This window comes from Lycorma delicatula, chromosome 7 (assembly GCF_047948215.1).
Source record: "Lycorma delicatula isolate Av1 chromosome 7, ASM4794821v1, whole genome shotgun sequence".
Lineage (NCBI taxonomy): Eukaryota > Metazoa > Arthropoda > Insecta > Hemiptera > Fulgoridae > Lycorma > Lycorma delicatula.
Genome location: NC_134461.1, coordinates 140,623,147 through 140,642,154, shown reverse-complemented (window position 1 = coordinate 140,642,154; position 19,008 = coordinate 140,623,147). Strand labels below are relative to the sequence as shown.

General features: G+C 30.4%; 1 protein-coding gene across 8 annotated transcripts in view; it reads left to right on the top strand.

Moving 5' to 3' along the window:
- Dcr-1 (Endoribonuclease Dcr-1) overlaps nucleotides 1-19,008 on the top strand; it is a 174,067-nt gene that overhangs the window by 102,678 nt on the left and 52,381 nt on the right. For all 8 annotated transcript variants that reach the window (XR_012757241.1, XR_012757239.1, XR_012757242.1 and 5 more), the window contains exons 22-26: nucleotides 952-1,155; nucleotides 10,135-10,240; nucleotides 12,992-13,227; nucleotides 15,658-15,828; nucleotides 16,467-16,665. Coding sequence is in view for 4 of the 8 variants with exons in the window: in XM_075371894.1 (XP_075228009.1) it covers nucleotides 952-1,155; nucleotides 10,135-10,240; nucleotides 12,992-13,227; nucleotides 15,658-15,828; nucleotides 16,467-16,665 (916 nt within the window). In the remaining 4 variants the exon portion in view is untranslated. The remainder of the gene's footprint in view (nucleotides 1-951; nucleotides 1,156-10,134; nucleotides 10,241-12,991; nucleotides 13,228-15,657; nucleotides 15,829-16,466; nucleotides 16,666-19,008) is intronic.

Here is a 19,008-nt window from a genome sequence, read left to right as displayed (position 1 = left end):
CAAATATACAACATTAACAAAATAAAATCTTGGTAATTAAAATAAACCAAAATTTGTTAAACTTTAGATATAAACTTTAAAATCAAATTGGAATTAAAATTAAAATTTTTTTTCGTTTTAAATTTGAAATTTAAGATTTAAAATCAAAGTTGAAAGTTAAAATTAAAGTTAAAGGTTAAAAGTTACAAATTCTATATATAAAAATATGTCATCAAATTCAAATCATCATCAAATATTAATTGTATTCATGTCGTCAAATATTAATTAAAAGTTAAAATGATAAATATGTTAAAAAAGAATGAATGTGTGTGTGTGTGTTTTTGTTGTATTGTTGTCTTCTGAAGAATGTATTATTTATGATTGGTGAGATATGACTGTTTCATTTTCAGTGTGCAAATTTTTTTTTACTGTAATTTCTTTTATGATGTTAAATCCTAACCTTTACATAAGATATGTAGGAAATATCCAACTGACCTCAAAGTTTTTGTAAATAAAGCAGAGCTGCGCTGCCAATCTACTAGGAAAGATTCAAGATGTATTAGGATAGGAATGCTAGTAGCTGATGTTTTAAATTGGAAATTAAACACAGCTCTTTTTTTATGATATTTATTATGAAGGATTCTTTTAAAATTCTGTATTAGCAGTTTCTTCACTTCAGTTTTTATTATGTTTCTTATAAAATATCATTGATAGTCCTGTTAGAGAGTTCTGGAAATATTCTTGGCAAACTGTACAGAAGTGAGTAGTCTAAATTTACATATACAAATTTTTATTCACTTACAAATCTATTTGTATTATATACTTGAAAGTGATGAACTCATTTTATCATGAATATTTCACAGTTCTTTTAAATATTGTTTAATTTTTAATTTTATGCATTAATACAAAATGTTTTTAATTTTTGTTTATGAATTTTATACCTTAATATATCTATATACTTTGTTTTAACAGAAGGAAGTGGAACTGGAAAACAGAAGATTTCAGGAGGCTATTGAAAGAAATAAAATATGCATCAAAGAGAGTAGTATGTTTTTACCTCATGATATATCATATTCGATAAAAAAGAATGAAGAAATAACATCAGATAACAGAGAATCAAGGAGTGAAGAAAAACAGTTGGGATTTGAACATGAAGGATATGCTATGATAGAAAATGTAAGTTTTTTCTTAACCTAAATTGATCTTTGTGTTAAATAAACTATAACCACCAAAACACAGTAAATAGATAAGTTAAACTTCCCATATTAATTCCAAGAATAGATTTTCACAGGATCCCACACCTCAGTTGTTATCATCTTCTATAATTAGATTAAAATATATTTATTTATGATTTGTTATTAATTTGTCGAAATTGTTTTTGACATTTCTTGATCATTGCAATACTGGACAGCAGAATTTGCATATTCGTTCATAATAAATTAAAAAAAAAAAAAAAACAATTTTGGCAAATTAACAAATCATAATTAAACTCATTTAATATAATTATAAAATTTAATAACAACTGAACATGTGGGATCCCATGAAAATTGATTTTTGGAATTAATATGATCATTTTAATCTTCCTATTTACTGTGTTTCATTGGTTTATGTTGCATTTAATATTAAATTTTACTAGCACCGTGGCCAATATGTTAATGAACCATTTGAATTAGAAATATATGTATTTATATACAAACAGAGCGTTCCATGAAGAAACGGAGAAACTTTCAGCACATGTTCTACTGGTAAAAACGAAAAAAGTTCATATAAACATATAAAGTTTTGGAATTGCTTTGTTTTCAAATTTTGGCTGGTGAAAAATTGGGCGAAATTTTTCGGCTCTCCTAATAAAAAGAATACTTACTGTAAATAAAAATTTCAGGACCAAATTAAAGACGAAAGTTGGCAGATTCTTATGTAATTTGAACTGGGAAATAGAATAAAATGGGCTGTAGAACTGTAACTCTAGTTGTTTTTAAGGTATCAATTGTAAAACACAAAAGTCAGTGTCAAAAAACAGGTTTTTTTTTAGGTTTGTAGTATAGTAGCTTTTTAAATGACTAATAAATGCAGAAGATTTAGTAATAAGACTTGTAGAGAATTTTATTGTGAGAAAAAATATAAATACAGTCAATAGAAAGTAAATAAAAACTTTTAAAAATCAGTTGTTTATTGAAGCAAAACAGATAAAAAATTACAGAAAATCATATTATACTTTTCGTAATAAACATTATTCTTATATAGCAGAAAAAAATAAATAAAATACATTTCATGTATTTTACCATAAATGGTAACTGAATAACAAATTTCAGTTACAGTAATTGTTCAAAATTTCCTCCTTCACAATGTACACAGTACTCTGTCTGATGTAAAATATTCCTGTGGCTTTCCATATCATCACAGGATTGTTTAGTATAGATTCAATAGCAACTCTTCTTTAGTATTAACTTTTTGTTGGTATATGGTCTCAAAATGAAGTAATCTAGTGACATTCCTTGTGGTGGCCATGTGATTGGTCCACCACGTCCAATCCAGTTTAAGAAATTAGCATTCAAGTGATTTCTAGCTACTAAATAAAAATGTGGCATTGAACTATCATGCTGGAAAATCATTTTCAATCTAGTTTTTAAAGGTACATTCTCCAGAAAAAGCTGGAAAATTATTTTTCAAGAAATAAACATATGCATCTCCTGTAAGGTTTTCATTGAAAATAAATGTTCCCAGAATTTTATCGTAAATAATGCCACACCAAACATTAATGTGAAATCTACATTGGAGACTAGTTTCTACACTACAGTGTGGATGAATTGTCTTCGCTTCATAAATAACTATTTTTAGAATTGAAGACTGTTTCTCGTAAAAGTTCATTAGTAAATAAAGTTGAATTTACCTTATTAGCTTAACTGTTTTACTTATCAGTTTAACTGTTTGGAGTAATCTGTTAGACACAAATTTTGAAAAGATAGAGATTTTTTTCCATAGGGTGCGCCAGACTTTGTTTTTTTACAAACCAGTGCAATATGAAATTCACCTTGTACTATTGCCTGGGCTATGCTGAATCACATAGATGTTCATCATTAACACGATGATTTATTTGGTGTTCAACAGAAAATGGACATGTTGGAAATGACCTGTTTGTTCGTGAAATGTGGAAATGACCCGTTTGTAAATGCTAATACATTGAAGAAAAAGTTTTCGTATTTGAAATCTGCCTTCCAGGAAATCTCTCTTGCTATTCATGTTGAGCAGCTTCATAATTTCTATACAAAATCCATAAACAAAAATGATATCGACATATTCCTTCCTAGAAAATTGAAATAGCATTTTTACACTACAATATGTTAACACTACATATCCTTTATCTGTATGATAATTTAAAACAAATTCAAATGAAGTACACAATTTTCATTGTTGACCAGCTATTGGTATTGTCAACCTATACAATAAATTTTTTAAAAATATTTTTAAATTAACATATATTTCATTTTAGTTTTTTATTTAGTTATTTTGTTTTACCTGTGCAAATTATTGAATATAAACAGCTAAAATATTTTAAAATTTGTATTTCTTTTAAAATTATTTTCAGTAATTAGTGTTTGTTTTTAAAAAAGAATGTGTATTAAGTGCATAAAGAATAATACGATTTTCTGTATTTTTCATCTGTTTTTCTTAAATAAAGAAACAATTTTTAATTATTTTAATTTACTTTTTATTGGCTGTATTTATATTAATTTTCTCTGAATTAAATTCTCTGAAAATTTTGTTACTAAATCTTCTGCATTTATTTTAGCCATTTAACAAAGTTATTGTACTACAAACCTAAAAAACTTGTTGTTTGACACCAAATTTTGTGTTCTATATCAGATATCTTAAAAACTACAGGAGTTACAGTTCTGGGACATGTTGTATCCTATTTCCCAGCTCAAATTGCATAAGAAACCACACCAACTTTTCTCCTTAATTTGGATCCCAAAAATTACAGTAGGGCCTCTTTATTAGAAGAGCTGAAATCCAGGTGAAATCTTTCGCTAGCTGTAACTCGAAAAAGATCATTTAAAGACCTATGTTTATAAGAACTTTTTTCATTATTTTCACCAGGAAAACATGTCTTGAAAGTTTCTCCATTTCTCATGGGACATCTCTATCCCCTCCCCCTCTCACCATCAACCCTCTCCCCCTCCCTACACTCCAATTACCACCTCTCACCCCCCCTCTCTCTGTGTTTGTGTGTGTGTGTGCGCGCGCGCATTATTTTCTTATATTGAGCATTATACGCAGGCTGTTTTTTTCAACCTCTGATAGTATAGTCTATAAAAAAAAATTAACAACAAAATGATTTTATTACCAAAAGTTGAGTAGTATCTAATTTATTTTTCACATAATCATCAAAACAATTGAGGCATTTGTCGTATCATGATAGCAGCTTTTCGTTATCCTCTGGTGAGGTAAAGTATATCTTGACAGCCTCCTGAAGTTCTTATTTGGTGGCAAAGTGTTGTCCATTCAACCATGCCTTCAGTTCTTGAAAGAGGTGAAAATCATTAGGTGCTAGGTCTGGACTATACGGTGGATGGTTAAAAACTTCGCACTTGAATTGTTTGAGAAGGTCTTGTGTTATATTGGCACAGTGCAGTCGTGCAGTGTCGTGAATCAAAACCACACCAGACGAAAGCATGCCTCTTATTTTGTTCTGGATTGCTCTGTGGAGGCGATGTAAAGATTCACAATAAACTTCCTCTGTTATTGTTGCCCTCTGCTCCATAAAGTCCACCAACAAGACACCTTTATGGTCCCAAAATACTATAGCCGTTGTTTTCCTGTTGCTCAGTGTCTGTTTGAACTGTTTTTGGCTTGTTTGGAGAAGTGTGCATATACTGCTTAGACTATTCCTTGGTTTCTGGATTGTCATACTGAATCCAAGTCTCACCACCAGTAACAATAGACTTTAAAAACTCTTCCTCTTATTAGTGTGATGCGTGAGAAACATTAAGGTAGATGCCATTCGCTGCATCTTGCGATCATCACTCAACATTTTTGGGACCCATCGTGCACACAGTCTTTGGTATCCTAGGTCTTTAGTCACAATTGTGTATAGAGAAGACCTTGAAATTTCTTGGATTTTTGCTGAAAGTTCACTTATTGTAAACCATCGTTTGTCATGGACAAAATCATCAACACACTCAACCAGGTGTACAGTAGCGATGACAGACTTGTGTCCTTGCCCACCATCATGGACGTCCATTCACCCTTCTTTAAATTTCCTACCCATTCCTGTATACTACCAATCGCTCATAAAATGTTCACTATACACTAGGCTCATTCTGTGATGGATTTCAGCAGCACTACATCCTTCTGCTTGCAGAAAACATATACTTCACAACTCACACTTTGCAGGAGCATCGATTGTAGTGGCCATGTTCAGTTGCCCGTAGCTCGGCTCAGACTGATGTAATGTAGCCAGCAATGGCAGAGGTTGAGGTGAGGGTGCGACATAAAACTTGACTCCTGTCTATATCTTGTTTACTTAGAGGTTGAAAAAAAAACAACCCTCGTATATAGTAAGCATGTCTTTATTAATGCACTGAACTGTTGGACTATTTAGATAATATAATTTCTTTTTGCTACAAATTTTAATTTATTGTTAACCATTTAATATCAGATATTTACTTAAGGTCAATGGTTTTTTTGGTTTTTTATTTCAAGTTATAGACAAAAAACTTAATCGACTCAGATTCACTATACAAAATTAATGAAATGGTTTTACTATCAAATAGTTGACATATTTCAAATTATTTTTAGCCACAATTGGCTACAACTACTTGAGTGAGTGCATTCTAAAGGAACAACCAGTAGGGTATTTTGCATGATAAAGAGTGCCTGGTATTTAATGTGTACCTCCTGAGCATCTCCACCCATGATTTGTTCGTTGAAGCATGGTCTATCATGTCCTTGTTGTATGTTTTGATGTAGTGGTTAACATTGTCTGTAAATGGAAAGCATTCATAACTACTGATATATCCCAATTAAGGAAGAAAGACACAAGCGCGTCAAAGAAGTAATTCTTCCCAGAATTTGGGGGACCAAATACATAAATGATACTACATTTACTATTGATATAGTCTCACAATCTGTGTAGAATCAATAGGAGGTACCTCATCCTATTCACAAAGAAAATTAATGTCTAGAGATGTCCTCTATTTCTAATTCTTCCTATCTATGAGAATTATTTTAAATACATTGCTGTAAAATTTTAAAGAAGAAATGTTAAAATATCTGTAACAAAATAGCAGCTTAAAAATGTTTATAATTTAAGCTGGTAATTATATAATCAAAATTGATTTCTTTTCTCTTTGCTGTTTCATACTTGATGAATACTTGTTACAATCAGTGGCAGCTCACATACAGGCACTGAGGAACTGCAGTACCCCGTATTTCCACTTGATATTATCAATAATATGTAATATAATGAATCCTGTTTTCTTTTTTCTTTACGTAGTTTCTATTTTAATTTCAGTTTCAGATGTGGTAGCTATCCAGTTGTATTTACTAATTTGCTCTTAGTTTGGTATTTGTGTTTTTTGTGTAATAAATGATAATTCCTTATAGATCTTTTTCAGTAAGCTAATTGTAAAGCTGATTATAGTGGTCTAAATTTTTTTGAAATATTATGTAATTGGAGGGTTCATAAATAGAATTGCAGTTTTGTCTGCTTTTTAAGAAAGGAACTGGCATATTTCGTATATATGAAGATTTGGTTACAAAAAATTTAATGGAAGTAATAACTTTTTTAATATATAGACAAAAATTTGTTTTTTTTTTACACAGTTTTCATCAAAATTTGAACACTTTTATCATGTCTGCTTTTTTCAGTTCCATCATTATAAATGTTTATATGCTTCTAGTTTTGGCTATCATGGTAACAGTTATTGTTATTTTTATTTATTTTTTTGGATCTAATCATCAATGTCAGAATGATTGCCTTGAATTTTTTTTTTAATTTAATAAGGAAATAAAAATTGTAGAGATGAGGTCAAAGCTGTGTAATAGCCCAAATACTTCTTTGTTTTTGCAAGCCAGGGGCAGGCCTGGCAGCTCTACTGCTTTGGCCTGTAATGTTTTGGCAGAACTGGGAGACTTGTCTTTCTATTTTGCAAACTGCAAGTGTACTAGTGCTGCTACCAATAAGAGATTATTGCCTCGACTTGAATTCTTCCGAGTGGCTTTCACATCTCTGGTCGAGGGTTTCAAAAATCTTGCCTCACGACCTAAAGAAATAACTGTAGCTCAGAAACTGGCCCCACCTGGATGCAACCACATAGGTATGGGCAGACATGGAACCAGCCAGCCCTCTAAGAAACCTGAGGTTGCATTTGTTAATAGGGCGGAGGGCTCAACTGTGTCCAGCTGAAGAAAGACCTTCAGGGTGACCGGAAAGGTCTTAAAATCTGGAACATTAAAGAGACCAGCAAGGGATTAGTTGTGGTAGTGGACGATACGGAGACCATTCAGACGATTAGAGATTCCACGTCGGTTAAGTGATTGAATGTGAAAATAAAAGAATGCGAAGAGAACACGTAGGCCCCATATTATAGTCTATGATATTGACCGTAACCTGACCGACAAAGATGTCTTGTCCCTCATTAGGGAACAGAACACTGATTTGGATGAAGCCGCCTTCTGGTGGGACTGCAGATTGGTCTTTAAAATGGGTTGGTGTGATGCCCAGAAATATCATGGAGTCTTTGAGGTAAGTTCTGGTCTATTTAAAAAATTTACGGTAGCAGGCAGACTTTTTATTGATTTAGGGTCCCGACGAGTAAAATAGTACATGGATGTCCAAAGAAGTTTAAACTGCTGCAGATATGGTCATAAGGCTAAATTTTGTAAGTTTCCTTGGTTTGTGCCCATTGTGGTGAGGAGGACCACAAGCGTGATAATTGTTCGCATAGGTTTGAGGCTCCGGCCTGTGTGCTAACTGTAAGAGGTTGCACAAGAATCATGAGCACCCAGATGTTAGTAGGGAGTGTGGCTGTACTTTAATTTCTTAGATGGTTAGGTTCGGTCAACTAAATGCCCAGGGTGCTTAATGTAGTCCAGGTGAGTTAGGTGAGATTGTAGAGTGATGGGGCCTCGATATTGTCCTTCTGCAGCACCCATATGTAATTAGGAATGATCTGCTTTCAGAGGTGGAAAAGGTTTTGTGTAGGACGTACCTGTATGTCTGCCATTACATTTTTTTTTTTTAAGTTTGTACCTGTGTGTCTCTATATTGAGGATGCCCTCAAGGCATCCTTTAGTTAAGAGTTCCCTTCTTTGGATCATAGAATTCAATTCGATGTTGCGTTTAAGGTTGCCATGTAGTTGTGTTGTCACTTATGCTGACGACGTGCTGCTACTGATTGAAGGGGATTCGTGTAACGAGGTAGAGTTCCGAACTGCTCATGCTTGTGAAACACTCTGACTGTGGAGTCTCCAACACAAGATGATTTTCAGCCCAGAGAAAACCACAATGATGTTGCTTAAGGGCCAATTGGCTGCTACCCGACGAATCTGAGACCAGATGGCTGGTCTCCCCATTTGGTATGTTACAATCAGAAATACCTGGGTGTTTTCCTTGATGAGAATTTTCAGTTCAAGGAATATCTGCAGTATGTAGCAAAAAAGGCCGCTGATGCTTTTTATGGAATCCGAAGGGTCATAGTGGTGTGGCTACCTGTAACGTCACAAGGTGGGTGTCTTCCCCATACGGTGTTGGGGTATTTGATATTAAGACCATTTCACTTGTTAAGTGTCATGAAATTGAGCCAGTTAAGTTTTTTATCAAAAAATTTAATTTAAAATCAAAAAGTAAGAGATCTTTATACGGTCCTGAAAATGCTTGTATATTATTTTTTGTGGGTTCTGAATGTGCTTTATTTTCTATAGTTTTGATGGAGTTCTAAATAATGCTACTCTATTTAATAGTGTTTATTTTTATTAAGTTTTATGATTCTATATTTCAACACCAATAACAATTTGATAAAGAAATTCACCTGTTGTTTATATTAATAAAAAAATGTAAAGGTCGTTCCTATTTGCTACTTATTGTGATCCATCTGGCTCAAATTTGTTGTACTCAAGATGTTTAATGAGATTTATAAAAAATGAGACCCCCCTCTCTCTCTCTCTCTCTCTCTCTCTCTCTCTCTCTCTCTCTCTCTCTCTCTCTCTCTCTCTCTCTCTCTCTCTCTCTCTCTCTCTCTCTCTCTCTCTCTCTCTCTCTCTCTCTCTCTCTCTCTCTCTCTCTCTCTCTCTCTCTCTCTCTCTCTCTCTCTCTCTCTCTCTCTCTGTGTGTGTGTGTGTATGTGTATGTGTGTGTGTGTGTGTGTGTGTGTGTGTGTGTGTGTGTGTGTGTGTGTGTGTGTGAGCGTGTGTGTGTGTGTGAGCGTGCGCGAGCCGCTGTGCATGTTTATGTTTCAGTTAAAATCTGCTGAAGCTTTAATCTGCTTTTAAACATATGCTTTAATAAGTTACGAAAGCTTAAAAAATTCTTTGTTATTAAATTCTATTATGTAAAACTTTGTAGATGATACTTTATGAGCATATAATAAAATGCAATGAATAATAAATTTTATTATATTTTATTGAAAAGAATAATTATTTGAAATTTTATTTATATAAAAATTTTCTTTTTACAATCAACGCAGTGTTTATTTTACTGTATTAATTTACATAATGGTTTTATTTAGTTTTACAGTTTTTTTTTGTTTTAGTACATTTATTTCCAAATTTACCATTGTGTTGTAATTAATAAGCATGCATTGTATCGTTACACAATACTGATATTTGGGTGATAATCAACTATAGGTTTCTGAATCGTAGAATAATCCATTCAACCACAGAGAATAATTTTTTTTAGTTATAATTGCTTTGGTTATTAAGTTACTATTAAATTAATTTAATGATAAATATTAAATTATATTTTATGCGTGTCTCTCTAAACCGATGCAATTATTGAAGGGATCCCATTGATCAGATCAGTATTCTCAGTCTGTGATCGATCTAATTCATTGTTGTTAAAGATTAGTGTTATTACTGTAGTTTTGTGAATTAATATTTTAGTATTTTTCTCTACAGTTATGATTTTATCTGTTTGTTACTTTTAATTTTTTTTAGGTTTCTCGAGAAGTTACTGATAGTGGAATATTTATTGATAAAAGTTCAGACGAGTTATACACACCTTCAGAAAACACCGATTTTTCTTCTGACGATGAAAATTCAGGTCTTTTAAGTCATTTCTAATTTACTTATAAATTTTGTTTTTAGGTAGCTTAATTATGTAATTGTTTCTTTCCAATGTTCTCATCCTTTTCCCTTCCTATGCTTCTGTCCATCCTCTGCCTGTATTCAACAGTAAATTCTGGTGAGGTTTACCATGGTCCAATTTATCTGACTGTGCTTATTTGCATTCTAGTTTCTTTGTCAAATGTGTTTCACTAAATGTTTTTCTATTGGAATGATTGATTATTTTAATTACATAACTTTTTTACTCGATAGTACAACATTTACTGTAATGTAAAAAGTATTTTTATATGTGCTGTAGTATTTTAATGTGCTGTAATTAATGTAGTGCATTAATGTAGTAATATTATTTTTTGAAAAAAAAATCTTAAAAGCTCAACTCATCTATTTTGTATAGAGCATTTTAATATGATTAACTGAAAAATATTTATAAGAAATAATTGCAAAAAAAAAACATTCAACAAATTAAAATCAATTAGTTGACTAGTTGATGCTATTTTCAATTTCTTTCTGTTTCTTCCAAATCCTTTGTTGCAGAACAGAGATGAATAAGTGTATTTGTAATAAACTAAAGTAGTTATGTTTTTGAATCTATCATTAAAACATCAATTCTTTGGTCATATCAGGGCAAACAAAAATAAAAGTTAAAAGTTATCAATGTAATAGATATAGTAATCTCGAACCTAGTAAATCATTTTAGAGAAATACATTTCAGGTTATTCATCATCTTTTACTATTTTTCTGTGTTACTTACACTTTATGTAAAACTTCTCTGTGTTTTATTTCTCTTTCTGTTTTACTTACAACACAGAGAGAAAAAATAAGCAATTAAGTAAATGAGAATTTATTTTTATAAATATATTCTGCTTCGAAGATGCTATTTGCCAGACTATTTATTAACGTAAAAAAAAATTATATCTACAAATTTAAATGTAAACATAAAATAATGAATCATAAAGTAGATCATATTGCAACAATTTTTTTAAGTTTATATTATATTAATGGGAAATTTAGATTGTTATTTTAACTTGTTGATCAGACACTCTCAGTCTTATCCACTCACTTTTAATAGTCTGCCCTTTATCAGATATAGAAGTGATAAGTTATAATTTGCTTTTGACAAAAAATATACTACTCTATTAATGATTTTTGTAAATGGTAATAAAAAGTCATAACCAAAGACGTTCTAACAGTTGAAAGGTGCCTGTAATTAGTGGGTTCTCTTATGTATTCATTGGTCCATGTATTCAATTTCTTTGTATTTTAACGTAACTTATTTATGATTTTATTTACCCAGTTACTTTTTACGATAATAAATATATGAGATAATGATCCTGATTATTCTTAAGTTATAATATCCTACGAGACTAATATTTTAAGAATTCAAATTTTCTAAATTAGATAATTTTGAAGAAAATTTTACATTTTAGAAAGTAATTAAGCCTTATTTTTTCCTTTTTGTTAATGAAATAGATCAACTTGAACCTATATGGGTCAAACGTTTAAGATAACTTTTTCAGCTAACCAAAAAAAAAACGTTTATGCAGAATTAAATTTTTTTTTAATAATAAAGTCAAAATAATTAAAGATTGCCATATGTATATATTACTTAAAAATGTTTTCTGATTTCTAGATCTGCATTTGATAATAGTGAACTTGTTTCTGTCAGTCTGCTTTTAATGTTGTTTTTACTTAGTCAATTTTTTTTGTTATTTTCACTGCTTGAATAAAACCTTCCTGCCACTCCTGGTTTATTAGGTTTTCCTTACCCTTTATTCATTTTTCCTTGGACAAATGTCATCGGAGTCGGTTCAATTGCCTTGTTTTCATCTGCAGCATCACATGGTTTTTTCTGGTAGTCAGCTTTTTATTTGATCCTTTTATGACTGTTGAATCGTCCAAGAACTCTTGCTTTGTATCAAGGGATTGTGAAAAAGCCAAATTGCTGGCTGAGGTGTTTACTGAATAATGCAAGACCTCCCAATCTATATATTTTATATTTTTGCATTTTAACATTAATCGCATATAGTCTTCTTTTCTGATGCATATGATTTTGTTTTATTCTTATTTATTTTCTAATTAAATTTTTCCCACTAAAAAAAAAAAAAAAACAATTTCAACAGATCTTTTTTTCTCTCCTTAGATTTTTACGTCAAGATTTTACCTTCAAGTCCTTTATTCTTTCTTCATTATACAAGTTAAAAAACAAAGGAAATTTATCCTTGTTTCATTTCTTTCAGAACTATAACTAGCCTTTCTTTATCTTCTTTTATTACAGTTCCCCAATTCTTGTACTAGCTGTATAACAAACACATCATTTTCTATAAGGTATCGGTACAATCATTAGGATGAAGAGCCCAAAGCAACATTTAAAAAGCTATGTTAGCTATCTGGATGGTTCCAGTATCATACAAATTAATCAGTTTACATTTAAACCCTGTCTTCCTTAGAATGTTAAACTTTTACTCTGTTCTAAAACTAACAAATGCTTTTTCAAGATATATAGTATATCAGTAGTTTTATATGCAGATAGACCAAGTCATTCAGACCTGCCATTAAGGATATATGTGTGCAATCTTTTTCATAATATAGAATTCTCCCATTCAAAATAGATGAAAATTGACATTGCATGCTAAAATTGTCCTTAGAAATTGCTTTCGCTCTGTTAAACTTAACTTTCATTACCATAATTCTTTTTTTTTAATTCTGAATGTATTTGTATGTGTTGCAGATGACAAAAGTTCAAGGTTTAGTTTTGACAGTCAACCTGAATTGAATGGTCATCCTGGACCTAGTCCTAGTTTGTTGCTGCAAGCTTTAACAATGTCTAACGCCAATGATGGTATTAATTTAGAACGACTTGAAACAATTGGGGATTCTTTCCTTAAGTTTGCTATTACTACTTATTTATACTGTACTTATGATGCTGTACATGAAGGTAAACTTAGCCATCTTCGAAGTAAACAGGTATTATTTTTTATTGTTATGGACCTCAGTCTGTACAATCCTTAGCCTATGACAATACCTTAACATAATTTTTTTCTGTTTTTAAAAGTAGTGGAGTAACTGGTAGAGCATTCTTAATTATATCTGTGTTAAAAAACTATATAGTAACTACTTTAAAAAGATTACTTCAGATAAAAAGATAATTGAAGAATCATTTAATGGTTATCTACCTACTTTTATAAATACCATGTACATAAATTACAAAATAAAATCTAGTCACAAACTAATACACTAATGGCATTCATATATGAGAGCAAGTCAGACAGTAAAGTGAATTTCAAAAAATCAATATATTTGTACTTACATAAATGATACATGCACTATTTTACAACATAATCTCCTCCTACTGCTATGCATTTAGTCCATCTTTTAATGAGCTTTTGAATTCCTTCCTGGAAAAAAGTTTTCTGTCTGATGTGCAGAAAATTTTTCACCACTTGTGTGGCCTCTTCATCAGATTGATAATGATTCCAAAGCAACTATTCTTTTAATGGGCCAAAAAGATGAAAATCACTTGCAGCCAGGTTCTGACTATATGGAGAGTCGTTTTTTTTTTTTAATTGTTATTAAGCTGTTTGAAATATAACAGTGCTTTTTTATAGTACTGTTTGATTTTATCAAAATTACATTGTTATATGCCTGAAAAGAAAATTACGCTACTGATTTATCAATTGAACTTTCATTCTTGAAACAGAATTGATGATTTAAAAAATGTTAGATTATTATACACAGATACTTAAGCAATAGTATGTGATATGTACAGAAAACTAATTACATTATCATAAATTTATTTATTTTGAAAGTCTGATAAAAACAATAATGATTAATATAAATCATGTTTAAAAAATTCTAGTTTAATTGTGCATTAAAGTCTAGTTTAATTGTCATAACTGCAGCATCCGCTATTTCCACTTGATATTATCAATAACATTTAATATAATGAAACATAATGTACATTTTCATAAATATAATGAAATCGTTTTTTTTTTTTAATTCTTTCTTTATACTTGTACAATATATAATCTGTAAGCTTAATTTCAGTAGCCATCCCGCAGTTTATGAAAAGATACAAAAAATCACTGGAACTGTGTGGTTTCACAGTTCCAGTGTTGTGGTGTTTACCCACCGGGTTGGTCTAGTGGTGCCTTCCCAAATCAGCTGATTTGGAAGTAGAGAGTTCCAGCGTTCAAGTCCTAGTAAAGCCAGTTATTTTTACACGGATTTGAATACTAGATCATGGATACCGGTGTTCTTTGGTGGTTGGGTTTCAATTAACCACACATCTCAGGAATGGTCGAACTGAGGATGTACAAGACTACACTTCATTTACACTCATACATATCATCCTCTGAAGAATTATCTAAACGGTAGTTACCGGAGGCTAAACAGGGGAAAAAAAAGTGTTGTGGTGTTTGGCTGTTGTGCATATACGTACATAGGAAGCTGCACGTGAGGTTGCGAGGGAGAGAGAGCACTGTTACGCCCACAGTGTCGACCCTGGCGTGCTGGTGGAAAGTAATTTTTTTTTTATTCCGTGCGTGTATGGAACGTTCCCTTTTCTAGTTTAGTCGGTGGAAGGAATATGAAAGAAGCGGTTTATTTGTTTTTTCAGTAACGATCGAAGATGGGGGAAAGCAAGAGCTTTTTGATTGCTAAATTTATACAAAATTACACTCGAAGGGTGAAAGAGAAGGCAATTAGTAAAAACTAATTATGTATTTGCTTCTGTATATGTAGAAATTTAAATTAAGCACCGTTGGATTACAGTGTTTTTAAGCAAACATTTTATTAAGTTATTATCTAATAATACTAAAAAATATCTGTATTGACATTTTATTATTTATTCAATTAAACTGAATATGGTTTTTAAGCATGCTTAAAAACCATGTACTGTATTCTTGAATGTGATAAAAAGAATAGAATTAGATTATTATCCTGCTTCCAGCTATTCTATTTGATCCATTTTTTTTTTCGTTTTTTTTATTTTACAGAAAGCTTTAACCATGACCTTGAAAAGGCTCAGAAAAAGATTTTCTGGTGCAGCACCCCCACTAATTTTAGCTATGAGCCGCCATTGACTGTGATACTCAAAAACTGCAAAAAACTAGAAACATAGTATAAAATGTATACATTATATTCTATAATACAAAATATATTGTATGTGGATTATTTGTTATTAGTATATTAATGCTTATAAATAACCCAAGACTCATTGTATGATTAACTCTGCTAGTATTTAATTATACTATAAGAATTCTTAGAGAAATGAAACTAATTACTATCAGAAATGTTAACAAATGATTGTGAATAGAGTTGTCTGTTATACTAATAGGTTGTAATAATAATAATGATTGGTCTGTATAATAATAGATTGTATATTATTAATTTTAGGTTAGCAACTTAAATCTATATAGGCTAGGAAAACGAAAAATTTTTGGAGAAAGTATGATTGCAACCAAATTTGAACCACATGATAATTGGTTACCACCTTGTTATTTTGTACCTAAGGAACTTGAAAGAGCACTTATAGAAGCTGGAGTACCTGCTTGCCAATGGAATCAGGTATTATATTTTGTTCAGTTGTTATATTTTGTTGTTGAAACTATTATGATGCTATTCTTTGAAACTTTTATGATGCTATCATAAAAAGGTCAATTTTGCATTTTTAAGAGTTTTTGTATTTTGTAAATTGTTACTTAAAATGTATTAAGATTAAAATATCTGATCCTAGTTTAAAACTAAAAAAATTTCTGTTGGTCTTCAGGTTTTGTATTTAAAATAGTTTCATTATTTGTTTATCGCTTATCGAATCGCTGTTTGTTCCATAAAAACAAAAGACATTTAGAGTAGTATTCATTTTTTATCATTTATTAAGTGGTAAAAAGTGATATGAATTAAATATACAATCATTTTTTTATTTATTTATTGAAATTAAAATTATTTGTCAAATTGTTTGGTATAAAAACCAGTGTTAATGAAAGTTTTGTATTTATTTAATGAAATAGAAATACCTCTTGTAAAATCCCTTTGGGAAAAAGATTTTCTAAATACAGAAAAATATATTTCCCTATTTTTTAAACAAATTATAAAATGATAATTGGCATTGAGAGTAGCAATGTTTTAATATATAATAAATATATATTTTATTATGTAAAATTTGTGGAAAAAATGAACTACTGATTGTATTATTTATTTTTAAGGCTGAATTACCAGCAATGCGTGATTTGACATCAGAAGAAATAAATGCTTTAGTTAAAGAAAGAGGTGAACTTTTGCAGGGCACAGGTACAATTGGTACAATAAATTATGAAAATCTGCCTTGTTTTGTGCCTTATAATTTGATAACGCAGCACAGTATACCTGATAAAAGCATTGCTGATTGTGTTGAAGCATTAATCGGTAAGTATAAATTCCATTCTGTATTATTATTACTGCTACCATTTATTTTATTTGTTCATTTTTTATTTTTATCAAGATGTAAGTTTAACAGCTGTGTTTGTTATTTTGAAGTATGTGTACGGTAGGTAAGTTTTCATTAGAGCATCAACAATATGATCGACTGAAGCGGCTAGATTGGATTTCTGTAATTATTTTTTTTTTCTAAAATATGTTAAAACTGAAAAATTTTGAAGTTATTATAATAACTAAGATTAATCTGGTTAAAGTGAGTCGTATCTCAGTATTAAACTGGCAAGTATAAAAGAAAAATAGTTTCAGTTGAACTATGTTTGATCATCTACAGAAGCAGAATCCAGTTTATAATTTTACATATTCATTAAAAAAGCCTTTATGTTTATTTAAATAGAACAATTATTTTTGAAAATCTAAATGTAAAAACAGTGAAAATTTAAATACTACGAGAGGGTTTTAATAAGCGGGAGAAATTAGATAAATAAACAAAAATTAGAATCCCCAAAAAAGGAGATGTTGATGATCTATCACTGAAAGGCCAATAATATTGTACTCTCTGATGGCTTAAATCCCATAAATCAGTGTGGGCATTAGATTTCATGTATTGTATTCTAACTAAAGTAGTATGAAAAAAAAATTAATTTTGCTAATTTTTAAAATTATAATAACCTAACGTGAAATAATCTACATCTGAAAACTATTTAACCCCTAAACTATTTAACCCTGGGCAGCAATGTTTTATGGCTGTAGACGGAAGACATTTTCAAAAAAAAGGTTCATGCAAAAACTATTTAAAGTAACTTAAAACATGCATTCATACATAAACACAGCATATACATTGTGTTTTTGCGGAATTCTGCCACCAATCTGGTTAAGGAACAATGTTTAATTATTTTGCAAGAAAAAGCTTACATGAAAATGACACAAGTTTCACTAGAATTTGGAAACTATAGGTGATGATTTTGGTTATGTTTTATATTGAGTTTTTTCATGTGAATAATACTAGACACTGAATAATATTAGTAACAGTAGTAACGATGATGGTAATGTAAAAACAGCAATTTTGAAGAAGTAGTGCACCTATAATAATAATATAAATATTTTTATTCATTTCCTTCTGAATTTTTGTCTTGAAAATTTTATTTGATTTAAAATGAAGCAAGTCTAAAATGAAGTTTTGAAAGGAACAGTTTGTACACAAATTACTTAAAAATGAGCAAAAAACACAAAAAAATAATACATGCGTCTTGTTACATACGCACGATCATTGAACTCACCTGAAAACTGAAGTAAATGGTTCCCAGTCATGTTGTATCAGGAATTCCAGTCTCAAAATGATTGAAAGAACATCTCTGCCATCTCTTGAAATTTATATGTAACCACATGAATACAAATAGCCGGTCATATTCAGAGATCCATATATGGGTTTCTGCCCTCTAGTGTAAGTATAGGTAGTCCATATATAGGTTTCCACTCGTGAAGGATTAATGAATGAGTTAAATTAGTGTTTAAATGAATGATAAAAAAAAATCAGTAATTTTCTAAGAAAATATTTTTTGTATAAAAAATTCTTCTCTTAAAACTATGTTTCTAATATATACATATACAAAACAGGAAGAGCAGACTGTGGAAATATAAATAAAGACAAAATTATAAAAAGAAATTACAGAAAAATGGTAAATGGTGTAATTATAATTGGAGGAAACAAATGTTTAAAAATATTGACATAGATTAGTTATTATGATGATGATTATGAAGTATTTGTACAAAGGACACTAGGACAGGATACCCCTAGGCCTTTAAAGTCAGGGAATTTCAATTTATTTATTTAGGGAAAGTTAGGAAAGGTTTTGAAAAATCCACTATAAGTCAGGGAAATCTATTGAAATTTGTAAAATGACAGGGAAAAATTTTATTAGAGCAGAAAATTTACCAAAAGATAACGACTACTTTTCCTCACTGAAGAGGTGTTAGTCATCTGAAAAAAAAAACAAAGAAAATTTCATAGAAACTCTTTTCATAAATTATACATCTGATTCAAGTTTGAAATGTACAATAGTGAAATGTATATATGAGATTGAGCTTTGTGCATGAATTTGGATTCTTCAGTGATTTTTGAACATCAAAACCAATTTTGAAATTTATTTAGTATATATATCACTAGTGTGAATGCAAAAAATTAAGAGTTCCACTCCCAGGTTAAAAAAAAAACCATTGAATCCAATCAAATCTTATCGAAATCTCATTGAATTTTGAACAGTGTTATAGCCAAATCCTATTCAATGATTTTTCAATAACATTTGGCTGGATTCAACAGGTTTCTTGAATGGA